This window comes from Poecile atricapillus, chromosome 2 (genome assembly GCF_030490865.1).
Source record: "Poecile atricapillus isolate bPoeAtr1 chromosome 2, bPoeAtr1.hap1, whole genome shotgun sequence".
Taxonomy (NCBI): Eukaryota; Metazoa; Chordata; class Aves; order Passeriformes; family Paridae; genus Poecile; species Poecile atricapillus.
The window spans coordinates 32853571-32866790 of NC_081250.1; the positions used below are offsets into that span (position 1 = coordinate 32853571).

Below are 13220 nucleotides of genomic sequence, written 5' to 3' on the forward strand. Positions count from 1 at the left end.
GGGTGCTATTACCTAATCATAAAACTGTTGATCATGACTGACACACAGGTAGCCCTTCTGAATTTTTCCAGTCACCTCAAACACAATGTGAGGAATTAAAATTCAGAGTTGTTTGATACAAGTCTCTTTTGTAACACTTTTTTCCTCTTTTCATTCCCTTTTTCTCATCTTGTGAAAGTGTAGATACTTTCTTTTCACAGTTTCAGAAAACAAATGCACTGAAGATAGGCTCTTTTATGAACTATTACAATTACTATGCAACAGTTAGTATTAAATTTTGCTTCAGGAATTTCTCAAAGGCAAAGAATACACCAGTCTGAGGTAATTTCCAGATGTTTGGGTGTGGGGAGGAGGGAAAAGGCTTCTTTTCCCTCCCTGTTGAACAACTACTGCTCATTTCCTTTTCCTTTTAGCATATGTTCCCGAAAGAACAAAAAAAAGCTATGGACTGAAACCACCAGTGAATGACCACACCCTTAGGGAATAGGCCCTAAATTGTAACCTTTGAAAGTGTCAGAATGAAGAAAGAGACTTTTCAAGCAGTATTTCCAACATGACTACCTACTCACATTAATAACCTTATTTTGAGATAAGATATATTGAGTTGAAAAGGCTTAATTCAGTTTATGGGAAAATATGTATCTTCCATTTAAGAGAATTTAGGAAGCTTCTAATCCTTTTTTTATGGGCCTTCATATTAAGTGGCTCTTGTACACCTGGAAGTAGAACAACTGAAATGCATTTCTCTCTTGTTCTTTTGCCAAATGCAGAATTCAGGGTTCTGCACTAGCAGACGATGACATTATTGTACCCAAATAAACATGCAGCCTGGTTTTGAGATCCTGAACATCTTGGATAAACACAAAAACTTCTAAAAACCAGTTAATAAAAAGCATGGAATTCATTTAGCTAATATAGAGATATCACAGTCATGTAGGGCTGGAAGATCCAGGATCTCTATGAATAAATGTGTTACCAGATCAGACACCCTTGAAAAAGATCTATTGTAACTTTCATCTTTGAGAGGGAACTAAGTTCAATCCCCTCCTCCCTTTTTGCTTTAGACAGCAAGAGCTGCAAAACAGAACTAAGCTCCTTTTTTGTTTAAACTTGCAGAACAGCAAGGTACTTGAGGATAGACTTTCTGAAAAGCAACAGAAATGAAGCAGAAGAGTCATAAATAGTGGCTATGTGAGTATGTACAGACACGTTTGGAGAGTTTGCTTCTCAGCTGAGAGAAACAAAACAGTGGAATAGAACAACTTCATTTCTTCAGCATGGCTTTTATGTTTACTCTATTCTAATTCTATTGAATGCTCCCAGTTATTTGGAATAAGGTATTTACCATTCGCTCGAAGAGGTTTGGTGTGTGCGCTGCTTTATCCAGGAGCTCGCTGTACTCCAGCTCCTCGCAGAGGCGCTGCAGGGTGTTTAGTGGCTCATTTAACTCAACAGGCATGGCCACTTTGGAGAGATCCTTTCCTATGTTATTCCTCAGGATATTCCAAAGGCTGATGTTACTTGTGTTAGGACATGGAGCTGGTAAACATGTTCTCCGTTTAGAATTGCATCCAATTCCGCTTTCAGAAATACAATCTGAAAAGGAAGGAAGTGGCAGAACAATTAAATCCACATTTTCTTAGTTCCATCCCCTTTGCAAACATACATTAAAATGCAACCATCTTTTCTTCTGTCAAAACTTCCTTCCACCCACGATTCATTTAAGTATTTCACTTGTGGTTTCAAAATAGCCTGTTATAAAAATGACAAAATTAAGAAGAGCATTTTATATACATTAACAGAAGTAAAATGCCAAGTACAAGAGATGCAAAAAAATTACCTTCTTTTCCCTTAAAGTCTGGAAGGAAAGGCTCAGACTTTCCACTGAGTTTGAGAGAGTAAATATTATAACTATTTTATTTGTAACAGAGGTGGATTCCTATCTGTTTAGGGGACATAAAAACCTCCTTCCTTGACAGAGCTTCAATTAAGTTGACACTTCTCAGAAGGCGAGATGTAACTTACAGATGCAAGGATAATAACTACTCCTACTGATCTTTTCCTACTTTTTTGCATACTCCTACCAGGAAAATTTACTGTACCATGAATTAACATTCAGGCTTTTCCACGTTGTTCCCCATAGCATTTAAACTTAGTGATGTTACTTTGAGATACGCCCCTACACTGATGGAGAACTGACGTGATTTAAGGATGGAAAAGCTGAAGCAACAGTAGAGCTACGGGTTTGCTGAAGATAAAAAAAATTAAAATAAAAAGACTCAAGTCAAGAGTCCTTGACATGAATATCTGAAGTCTGTGTTGCCATATCAAAGCAATCAGAACAGGATAAATAGTTCTAAGTGTGCCACGACAAGATTTGTAGCAAAATCCAAATAGAGCTACAAGCTTCTGCAACAGGCACTAGTCTGAAGTGATTATATTGCTTAGCTGTACAACACTCTTGTTTCAGAGAGGAATGTGTTTGCCGCTAAAGAACATATTTCATCTTTCCACAGTCTTAGGAGCACCTAGGAAGCTCCTGCCTTAGGATCAGTTACTATTTGGAGACATTCAGGCATAGCCTCAGTCTGTCAACCCCGGTCCTTTTCTGGCTTTCCTCACACAGCTCTGTCTTGAAGGAATTAAACCCACACTGGGCAGCACATCTCTTTCTGTGCTACACATGCCTGAAGAATCCCCGCCCTTAAATGCACCTAACCAGTGCCTCCTCTTCCCTGCCACTGACAAAAGCACAGTATCAGCAGTGCTTACAGCAGTGACAGGTGACCACAAGGACAAACTTCTCCATGCCTGCTATGCCTCCCAGCCCATGCCTCACATGGAGCTTTTAAAGGGTAATCAGTAGCCTCAGAGTTTTGAGGAAGGAGTTTCCACCTTTCCTGCCACTGGCAAACCAGAAGTCCTAATACCTCATATGACTGAGTTACTCTAACAAGGTCAGGTGAACTATGTGCAGTCCCTTGCCTCCGTCTCTCTTTTTGCTTAAAAATGGCATGGGCACTATGAGTCAACAAGTCTACCTGAAACAATTATACTGGTGAGAGTTAAGGAGCTGACTTCTATACTTCCCTATTGGAAGAATTAATTCAATATTGGAACAGGCCAAAAAGAAGGATGTTCCCTTAGATATCTCAGGAATGAGATAAATGCTAAAAACTTAATTGTTGTTTAAAAGAGCTCCCAGAAATGGGATTTGGCTATGTCTTTTGACAGCTTCTAATTAAAAGTAGAATACCAATTGAACTATTTACATATTCTGGACCAGTCCACTAACTGAGGTAAGCTGCTGAAAAGACCAGAGTACAGCAAGAACTTCAATACTAAGATGCCAGATTTTCTAAGCAATGAAATTTGCCTAGTCTCCATTACAGAAAGACCCAGGCAATTCTAGTTTCTAAGAGCTGTGACAGGCAAGATGAATGCTGAAGGAGGTTTAGCCATCTGACCTCCAGTTAGAGTCAATGACTTTCAAGGCCAAACTGGACCATTATCAACATCTGATCTGACCTTCTACATTACAGTAGCCGGAGGATTTTGTCACAATCCCACAATTTATGGTGCAGCTACAGCCCTGTAGGAAAAAGACATCCAGTTTTCTATTAATGGCAGTGGCAGGCTGCCCAAAGCACAGAAATAGCAGGTACCAGAAGCATGCAGAGGTGCTTCTTATACTGAGGAACTTCAGTGACAGTGTTTGTTAGAAAAAGATGAACTGCCAGCATTAATACAGCTTTCTAAGGTCCAGATCATTAGATAAATTCATTTGTGGTTTTTTTAATCTTAAAGGAAAAAAATTAAAAATCCTTCATTTTGAACATTTACAAAATACATATCAAACTACCCAAGTTCATAGGAATCTGCTGTCCTTGGAGATGATCAGGAAACAGCTGAATCACTGTTCAGCATTTTTGAAAATAAAAATATATTGTAAGACTGGGAAGAACATTGTGGTTAGCTGAAATAAGTTGAAGGCACAAGGCCAATTAGATTGTAATGACAATTCTTCTCCTTTCTCTGAGTCTCTTTCCATTAGAAGCACAAATGAGCATATGTACTAACAAGACTATCATGATTTATGCATGTAAGAAGGAAATTCTTATGGTCATGCACCAGAGCTGCCAGTGAGTAATTATTCTCATGTTCCTGTAAACACTGAGTTCTGCTAGAACAACAGGACTTCCAAATGCAGTTGCTAAATTGCAGACTGAAAAAACAGTGTGAAAGAAAAAAATAACCTTTCGAAAAAATGAAAGCAGCTGGGCCTTACTACTTTGAAAAAAATCCTGTGGCCATGAGAAACTGAGGAGTGGGAGTTGCATGAAAGAAGCCAAGAAAGGAGGCGGGTCCCTGCTGATACAGAACCACCATCCTGCTTAATCAACAGTGCCCAGATAAGCAGATTAGCCAGAATCGCCTGTTCCAGACCAATCTGAGTCTATATGAGAAAAAACATGAGCTTTTTACACCTCAAAACCTATAATATCTAATTATCTAGTAAGAGAAGAAAAAAGATCCCAAACAAACAGAAACAAAATTCTCAAAACATGGCTTAAAAAACCCACTGAACTTACCTAAAGTTTGTCTTTCATTCTCCATGTCATTGCTTAGATTATCTTCTGAGACATTATCACTGATATCACTTACATATGAGTCATCATCTGATACCTGAGTGTGGGGTGGGCAAAAAAGCAAGATGCATCACTCATTAAAATAACTCCAAATGCATGTGAAAATGATTTCTTTCACCTACAATTATTGTTTTATATGATTGAACCATATAAGCTGTGTTTCAGTACTACAGAAAAGTACTACAAAGTCCTAAGAAGACAGAATTGAGTTTGGGAGAGATTGCTATAATGGAAATTTTAACTTGAGTGGAGACATGCTTCTTCTCCTTGGCTTCACAACTAAGAAGGCTTTCCTTATATCAAAAGCCAAGGTTTTTATGGCGCCCAAGAGAGGAAACAATGCTCTAATAAATTTCAATATGCATGACATCAGCCTCAAGGTACCTACAAGTACCACAAGGACAGATATGAATAAGTATTTTTGTGATGCTGTATAATGACTCAAGGCAGACTGCAATGTCTGCAGTATCTGCATGTGAGCTACTTAATTGCCATCTCCCTCACTGTGTATATAAGACTTCTTCATAATAATTGCTACCCTTTACAGTGAAGAGACAATGACAACAAATAAATATAAATGGCATATTAATTTCTAAATGTTTTTGAAAATTTAAATTTTCTGGCAGTCGTCTGATACACAGTTAGCACTCAGAAAGATTTCATGTCAATAAGAAGATAAGAAAATACATCTGAATGACGTCAATCTTCTTGCTCCTACCTCATTTTCTGAAGAACTAGCAGACAGTAGGACTTCCTGTGCATCAAAAAATTCTGTGAGAGAGTCAGCAATAGACAGTCTGCTTTCATTGGAAACCTGGTGAACCAGACCTCTGCCTTCTTCTCTTGAATTTTCCTGTTTAAAAGAAAAAAAGTTTTGAGCGGGGAAGTACCACAAACAACATTCATGCATGCAATTCCATCTCCTAACTTGAAGGGCTGTAAAACACTGGGAGAAGATTGCACATGCTCCTCTTCAATTTACGTGAAAGATAGCATGTGTTTTGAAGTGGGATTTAAAAACAAAGTAAAACAGACCAAAGAGAAGGAAAAAGAAGGAAAATAAAGCAGTGCATATTGAGTAAATCACCTAAGGTGCTGCATATAAGAAAGCTTTGCTATTTGAATGACTTAGCCAGATACACCCAAGCGTATCATCAAAATGCCCAGAAAAGAACAAAACTCCCATCTCTTTATATTGCATACTAGATTCACATTCCTTCCTGATCATGCCGTAGAGTAGTCTACAAAATTCAGAGGGGTAAAGTCGCTTTCTTTATAATAGTATGTTTACCTAGCACTTTTTCTTCACTGATTTTCTATGCTGCACTTTGGAAACCATTCCTTCATATCCACACCTAAGATATCGCCATGTTACCCAAAACCAGCATATTATCAAAGCCAGGTAATCAGAATTGCTTTTGCTGCTGGAGGCACATTTGTCTGCCCACAGAGATCTTGATAGCCCCTTCCACAGAAGCTCTGCAGATCACTGGTGTAAGCAGAGCTCCAAAAGGTGGCCTGGTAGAGGTGGGGTGACCAGTGAGACTTCTCATTCTATGGTGGCAGTGCAAAAGTTGGAGAAGCTTGTGTGCTACTGTTTTCCCTGATAACTCCACAAACACAAAGGAAACGAGCTATGCTGGCCCAAATGAGTGTATTTGCTGCCCTCAAGATTTTCTACAAGAAGTGCTTTACTAGCTTATAACCATGACTCCCGTATCATAATTTTTCAGGAATTGTAGTATTTTATTTTCAGAACAACATAGTGAACAGCCTGACAAGCCCCCAGTCAAGCTGACAAACCTTTCAAAGCTTTTCTGTTGGTAAGTTCTGCTAGTTTGGAATGTTATATGGTACATGCTGGTAGTGCTGACATGGAAACAAAGCAAACTGCTATACAAAAGACTTGAAAAACCCCTCCTTGTACAGCAGGGATAAAAGAGAACCTCAACATTGTCTCTCCTGTAGGAAGGCAGTTACACCAGCCTACAAGTGAAAAAAAAAATAACCTTACACACATAAGCGTTGCTACTAGGATTGTTTCCAGTATTGTTTTGAATCCAAGAAGGAAAGTGAGCAGGAAAGACTCATAAAAGAGCACCAGTTTTTTTATACCTAACACATAAGCCTCAGGTTGTCTTGTTCCATATTCCTGCTTCGACATGATGAAATACAATTAAATTACCCAACAGACTGGGATACTGTTTTATACTGCTTCAACTTTCACAGGTGTATCACAACGCCCAATGTATCATTTAGTGACAAGCTTTGTGCAGCAGCCCTGTCTTCCTCAAAGCAGCACTGCTGTATCACAGTCCTCAGACAATCTTGAAATGAAGCATCTCCGGTATAAGTGATTTCATCCTTCATCCCAAGCCATGCCAGAGGGAATTTGTGAATGCAACCTCCAAAGGACCTTCTGAAGGCTATTTTTGTCATGTGTGTCTCTTTGTGTATGTATAGCACATAGCACAAGTTTCAGAAATAACCTACTGTCATTGCAAGGACCTCCACAAAAAGGAAAATAACTCCTGAAACTAACAATGCATGAATGCTTTTCTGGATAGCAGTTTAAATACTGTTCAAATTCTTGTGGGTTTTAAAGCAAAAGGCATTAGAATGATCAACTACCTAAACGAAAAAAAAAGCCAAACTGAACAGCTAAATATGACCAAAACACAGCTCCACTAAAACAGAACTGAACCAGAAGTGAACAGATGGAATCTGTTCTGGAATGACTAAACTGTCTTAAGAAAAAAAAAAAAGGAAATAATTAGTTACATAAAAGCCCCAGCATTACATCCACTCAAGTTCTAATGAAAGATTTATACTACAAGCACAGCAGAGGTTTCTCTATGAGTTAACATTTAGGAAAATCCATCAGAAATAACACAGTTCTGGCTTCCCTCACTAACACCATTAACACCTACATCTTATGACCTATAATTACACCAGATTCACAAGCATTCTGCAGCAAGCCAAAAACCTGTCTGAACATCAGAGGAATCTCAAACTGGCTAACTGGATACAGAAAGCTCCCTGGCTTCGCACAAAGAAGACTAAAAGGGCTCTTGTATGTCCCATTAACTTTGATCCTTTCATGGAAATGCCAGGTAATTGTTCTAAACCTTACAGGATCCACACTGGTAGTCAACATTCTGGCCTAGGAGCACTCAGATGGGTGACAAAAGATCTTTAGAACTTAACAAGGGACTAAAAGGGCAAGAGAAACAGGCACAGGGTGATGAGGTGGCAGCTCTGTACATGCTGAACGAGAAGCAGGCAGGAGGCGAGGGAGAACGCCAGGAACCAGTAGCAAAAAGCAATGGAAGATGTGCTCAGGAAACCTGCTCACAAGGAAAGTCTTTGAAATCAAATATCACACAATGCATCATCAGAAATGACTCACAACCAGGAAAGCAGACTGGCTTTGCTACCACACCACACCACAGGGGAGACACGGAGAACAGGACGAGAGGCAGCTATGCAGCACTGTCTAGATGTAGGGGCTGGAGGAACGGACATCACTGAAAGAGGAAATCCATACCCACCTTCACCAAATCTGGGCTCGATTTTGCATTAGATGCTGAATCAATGATCTTAGATTCGGCATGTATTCTGCGTAACCGGTCTTTAAGATCTGTGTTTTGTGCTATTGCCTGGAATATTTAACAAAAATATTGGGGATATAAAGTTCTCTCAACTAACTCGAACGTGGCTTTATTGCATAAAAAGGGGCAAAGACTATTTAAAGTGCAGTATAAAACACCACCACCCCATAATTTTTTTACTGGTTCAGCAAATAATTGCTTCAAACCTTACTCCTTATCTCTCAAATTAAAACTGGGTTTTTTCAGTATGAGGAAACAGAGACATAAGTGGAGGAAAAAAGTTAAAGATGGCAGGGATATTTTTCTTTTCAAGCTCCCTTCCTTCACCCCCATCTCCAACATAGCCTCTCTCAACATTAGTTCTTGACACATCCAAAACAATTTGATTTTCCCAAACTGGCAGTTTCCTTTGCCTTCCAATGACAGAGAAAGAAGACAAATTCACACAGGTAACAGGTACAATTTATGTCCTATCAGATTATAGTGGCAGTAGTGGACATAAAAAGCTTCTACTGCAAACGCATGTTTGTTACATATTATTTACTTATTCTGGGTGCACCTGACAGACAGATGTCAATTATAGTAGACTTGCAGGAAGAAGCCTAACCCTGCAATGAAAATGTCTCTGAAATAAAAGATTGTGTTACTAATTTTATAACAATATTGAAGACTTACATCTTGTTTTAAGTGATCTGAGTCAATACCAGGACGTGGAGAGCCCTGGTGTTTACACATCCGCTTTATCCCACAAATGCTTCTGCTTTTGGCAGTAATTTGTGTTGAAAATTTTCTTGGGTGCAAGAAAGACAGGAAGCTCAATGTGATGATGGAGGGGAGAAAACTTATTTCTGGCTTTACCTATATGTGGTTTGAATTTGCCAAAAAGGTATATATATCCCTACTGTGCCAAATGCTCAGCACTGTGTTAAATCCTCATCAGGCAAGAGCAAAATAGCTCTCCTATAATAGCATCTTCCCATTTCAATTATTTGCTACAAAATGTTTTCTTCTTCCTCCCCCAAAACCAGAAATATTGTATCATTTCCCATTCTGTATTTTCTTTTCTTAGAATGTGTGTAGGTCAAGGATACTATCTTAATGAGGGAGAAGCAGAGAGATATACTAGTTTTGTGGTGGTTTATCCACTTGAAATCTGTTCACTTTTCCTCCACTGCCAGGCTGATGGGAGCACAACAGACTTATGTTTGATAGCTTTCAACCTGTGTGTGATTTTTTTGCTCCTCCTGTACAGAAAACAAACTAAAATGAACAACAACAAACACTAAGCCGAAGTCAGTAACACAAGACTCACTCTTGCAAGGAAGTCTAAAAAATGTCAAGTTTCCTATCTATGCTACCAAATTTATTCAAAGGAAGCTCATTCCATTCTTCTAGAGGATCTCTGCTGTATGGGGTGAGAAAATTTCTGTTGGCATCATGACATTACAGATCTGCAGATTAAGAAGAGCACTCACAGGTGATTACCTTGCTGAAAAAGCCAAGGTTCACAGCTGATTTCTGGATGGGCTACAAGACTAATTAAGTATCAGGTAAGACCTAAATGAATGATTTTTAAAGGACATATACAGGATGAAGATGGACAACCAAATTTCAGTGCCCAGAAAACAAAATCATTCATGCTAAGCTGAGTGTTCACTGAGTTTAGCAATCTTAGCAGTGATTTTCTGGTAGAACATGGTAGACAAATAACACTGGAAAAATAAGTCACCTATTCAAACATCAGAAGTGGAACATCTGAAAGCCATAAACAAAGAAGTGCAAGTAAACGAGTACAGTTATGCAACAGGCTTCAGCTTTCTCTAAATACTGTGGAGACATCACAGCCTCTGTAGGCCCAGGCAAAGAGACATGTCATACGCTTAGAAACTATAATCACATGCAGCTTTTATAAAGCAAAGGGAAGTTTTCATACTGAAATATTCTTAAATTCTTAGATGATCGACATCACGTTGATCCATGCCAGAGAGTCTCCCCTGCCTCTGATGTGGTGTTTGCAATAAACACTGAAATTTTAAGGCCAGGGTAATGAATGCCTTCATTGCTCTGGAATCAGATCAGTTTGGTTGATGTTTTTAAACATGACCAAGCTGAAAAGTTCTGGTGTCCACCAATTACATAAAGCACATCAACCAAACCCCACCTTTTTAAAGAGCACAATCGTTTGTCATTTCGAACTCTGCCCTAACAGCTCCATTGCTGCTTTTAGAGGACTGAGAGATAATTGAAGTTGGAAGCCAGTATAAACAAGTTGTACTTGAATTTGCTGTGCAGTGTCTTGGTGCAGCATGGTGAAGCTCTAGTGCATTAGAAGGGGCAGCTGAGTGCATTCGGCCACTCTCACCCTTATTTTATATCAAGTCACAGAGTGAGGATTTGAGTGCTGTTTAGGTAAAGAAAAGGAAAAGGAAACCTGCGACCCATCAGAGGTGAGTAGTAGCATGTTCAAAAGAAAACAGACTCATAGAGCATCCCTCTGATTCTTAATCTCAAATGATGCAGATTAGACTACATACCTAAATTAATCCATCAAACTACAATGATTTGACAATACCTTTAACATTTAGCAAATTCTTTGAAAAATGTTACCTATAATAACTTACTATGATTAAATTCTGCAAATTTTAAGCACACAGCTGACACTAAAGAAACAGAAATTAACTACTCTAAAATTTAAATGTAGTATCTGATGACAATGAAGCTTGGTGAGCTTCAGCATGTCACTTACAGATGTTAAGGCATTCTTCAAGCCCACTATTTGTGCAGATGGAGATGAGGATGCATCGTACTCCAGCATCTGCTTCAGCTTTTCTCTCTCTGTGGATATGGAGCTGAAAGCTGACCTCAAGGTGAAGTAAACTAGAACCATTTCACAAAAAGTGACAGTTAAAAAGAGCTGCTACCAATTGTATACACACCAATTACATAAAACTCCAATAAAGCATCATTTACAGTGACAGAAACAAGAACTCAGGTTGAGAGATCCAGAATGGGTTACCAAAAACAAGTAATATTAATCAAGGTTTTAGGGTAGATTTTTTGCAGGAAATGTGTTTATGGTGAAGGCTACTAGTTTGACTATATTAGCCACAGTCAAAATTACTCTGATTATTTGTGACAGATGGCAACAAAGCTAACTAACCACATCTGCTCTTCACTTGCTTTTGTTTCCCAATTAGCTTGAATCTTCAGATGGTCCTGACTGTATTCCATATTCCCCTATAAATTCCAGTGGGGGAGATGAAGAGATGAAAGAAAAAAAAAAATCAAATAGGAAAAAAAAACCATCAAAAAAAGGCAGCTATTACACATATTGTGCCACAGCTATAGGGTTAGTAGTTTCCCCACAGGCAAGTCAAATGTGGTGGTCTGTTTTGTTATCTCTTTCTGTGATAGAGAAATTTCAGCTTGTTAGAAGATTTAGTGACTCAAAGGGTCAGATCCTGAATGATGTGCATGTTATGCTGCTGCTTCTGCTCCTTCCTGAGGCACTATCACCAGCCCAATACATTTAAATCAGACAACAGATTATGCAATTTTAAAATCACTACAGGGGGTTTTATAGAGGAAAGGCACTTTTAGAATTTTTTTTCATCATTATGACATTGCATCTTCTCTTTAACCACAAGGAATAAAAATTTATTTGAGCAGTATTTGTTTGTGTATGTTTTCAGCATTCATCTGACTGGAGTATTAAGGGACTTGTGAAGACCTAATCAAGCCCTGTAATACAGTCATGAGACTTGCCAATGCAAAAATGAATCCATTTAGAGGGAAATGATGATAGAAAATCTGAGCATGGATGCATGAAAAAGGCAAACAATAAGAAATTCCCAATACTTCTCTCTCCTGATCATCCACTCCAAGTCAACCTCAATCTTCATCATTTCACTAGTTATGTAACCTCGTTTAGTCTTCTGAAAAATTATTCTTAAGATGTATTCCAACACTGCAAACCACTACCAAAGCTAAATCTTATATTATCCAAAGAAACCTTTAACAGTATCACAGGATGGAGAAGGAAATATACCAACTATTCTGTTAGGCTTTCTTTCACTTGTAGATAACATGACCAGAATTTTCAGTGACTTTCAACACCATTTAATATGTTGTATACTTTACTTTCAAGAATTATTACCTACTAAACTAATAATGCTACATTTTATTCAATTTGTACCAAAAAGGTGACACAAGTTTTTTCCACTACTCTTTCTTGGAAGGGGTGTGCTATGAAGTAACTTTACAGAAAAAAAGTTCTAAAGTACTAAAAATTCTTTACCCTTTTAGTAAAATGATTCTACAGTCAATAGAACAAAGTAAATTGTCCCTTCAAATGTGTGGATCAATCTAACAAAAATTTCCATAATGGACAATTCCAGTAAGATGATCTTGAGTAGATAATTTCTTTGCTCTGCTTAACAGCAACTTCTCCAACCGCATCCCACCCTCACTTCTTTTCTTCTTTTGGAAAACATACGTCAGTTTTGACTATAATTGGCTTTATGAAGTTTACTACTTACATACATTCCTTACATAACAGAATCAAGATACATTGACACCAAAGGGGAACAGCAAGCAAAGAATGCTTATTGATATCATCAACCAATATTGTGTGCCAAAGGGGACAAAGCCTACACTCCCAAAAGCCTTTCAGCTATAAATGCTTAAGTGCCTTCCTCACCAAGATCACTTAAACAATAAAAATGTTTCTGGTGCGAGGGTGATGGAACAAAGCACTGCTAATGAAAAATGATTTTGAGGGAAGAAATATTTCTAGTCAAGCTCCCCCTCTGGCTGCTTTGCATGATTTACTCTTCTGTATTCACTAAAAATAGGTTACTACCATAGCAACCCTTGCATCACCAACAAATGTTGACTGAAACTACTGTGAAGCACACAGAATATAGAAACATAAATGTGCCCATATGCACAAATATGCGTG

The 13220-nt window shown here is 38.4% G+C and overlaps 1 protein-coding gene across 6 annotated transcripts in view; it reads right to left on the reverse strand.

Annotated features, from left to right (window-relative positions):
- Positions 1–13220, reverse strand: part of OSBPL3 (oxysterol binding protein like 3) — an 87173-nt gene that overhangs the window by 19954 nt on the left and 53999 nt on the right. For 4 of the 6 annotated variants that reach the window (XM_058833008.1, XM_058833009.1, XM_058833007.1 and 1 more), the window contains 5 exons: positions 11007–11137; positions 8201–8308; positions 5368–5502; positions 4593–4686; positions 1346–1596 (listed from right to left, as the gene is read on the reverse strand). In XM_058833008.1, the coding sequence (XP_058688991.1) occupies positions 1346–1596; positions 4593–4686; positions 5368–5502; positions 8201–8308; positions 11007–11137 (719 nt within the window). The remainder of the gene's footprint in view (positions 1–1345; positions 1597–4592; positions 4687–5367; positions 5503–8200; positions 8309–11006; positions 11138–13220) is intronic. The other 2 variants (XM_058833010.1, XM_058833011.1) reach the window with 1 other exon arrangement.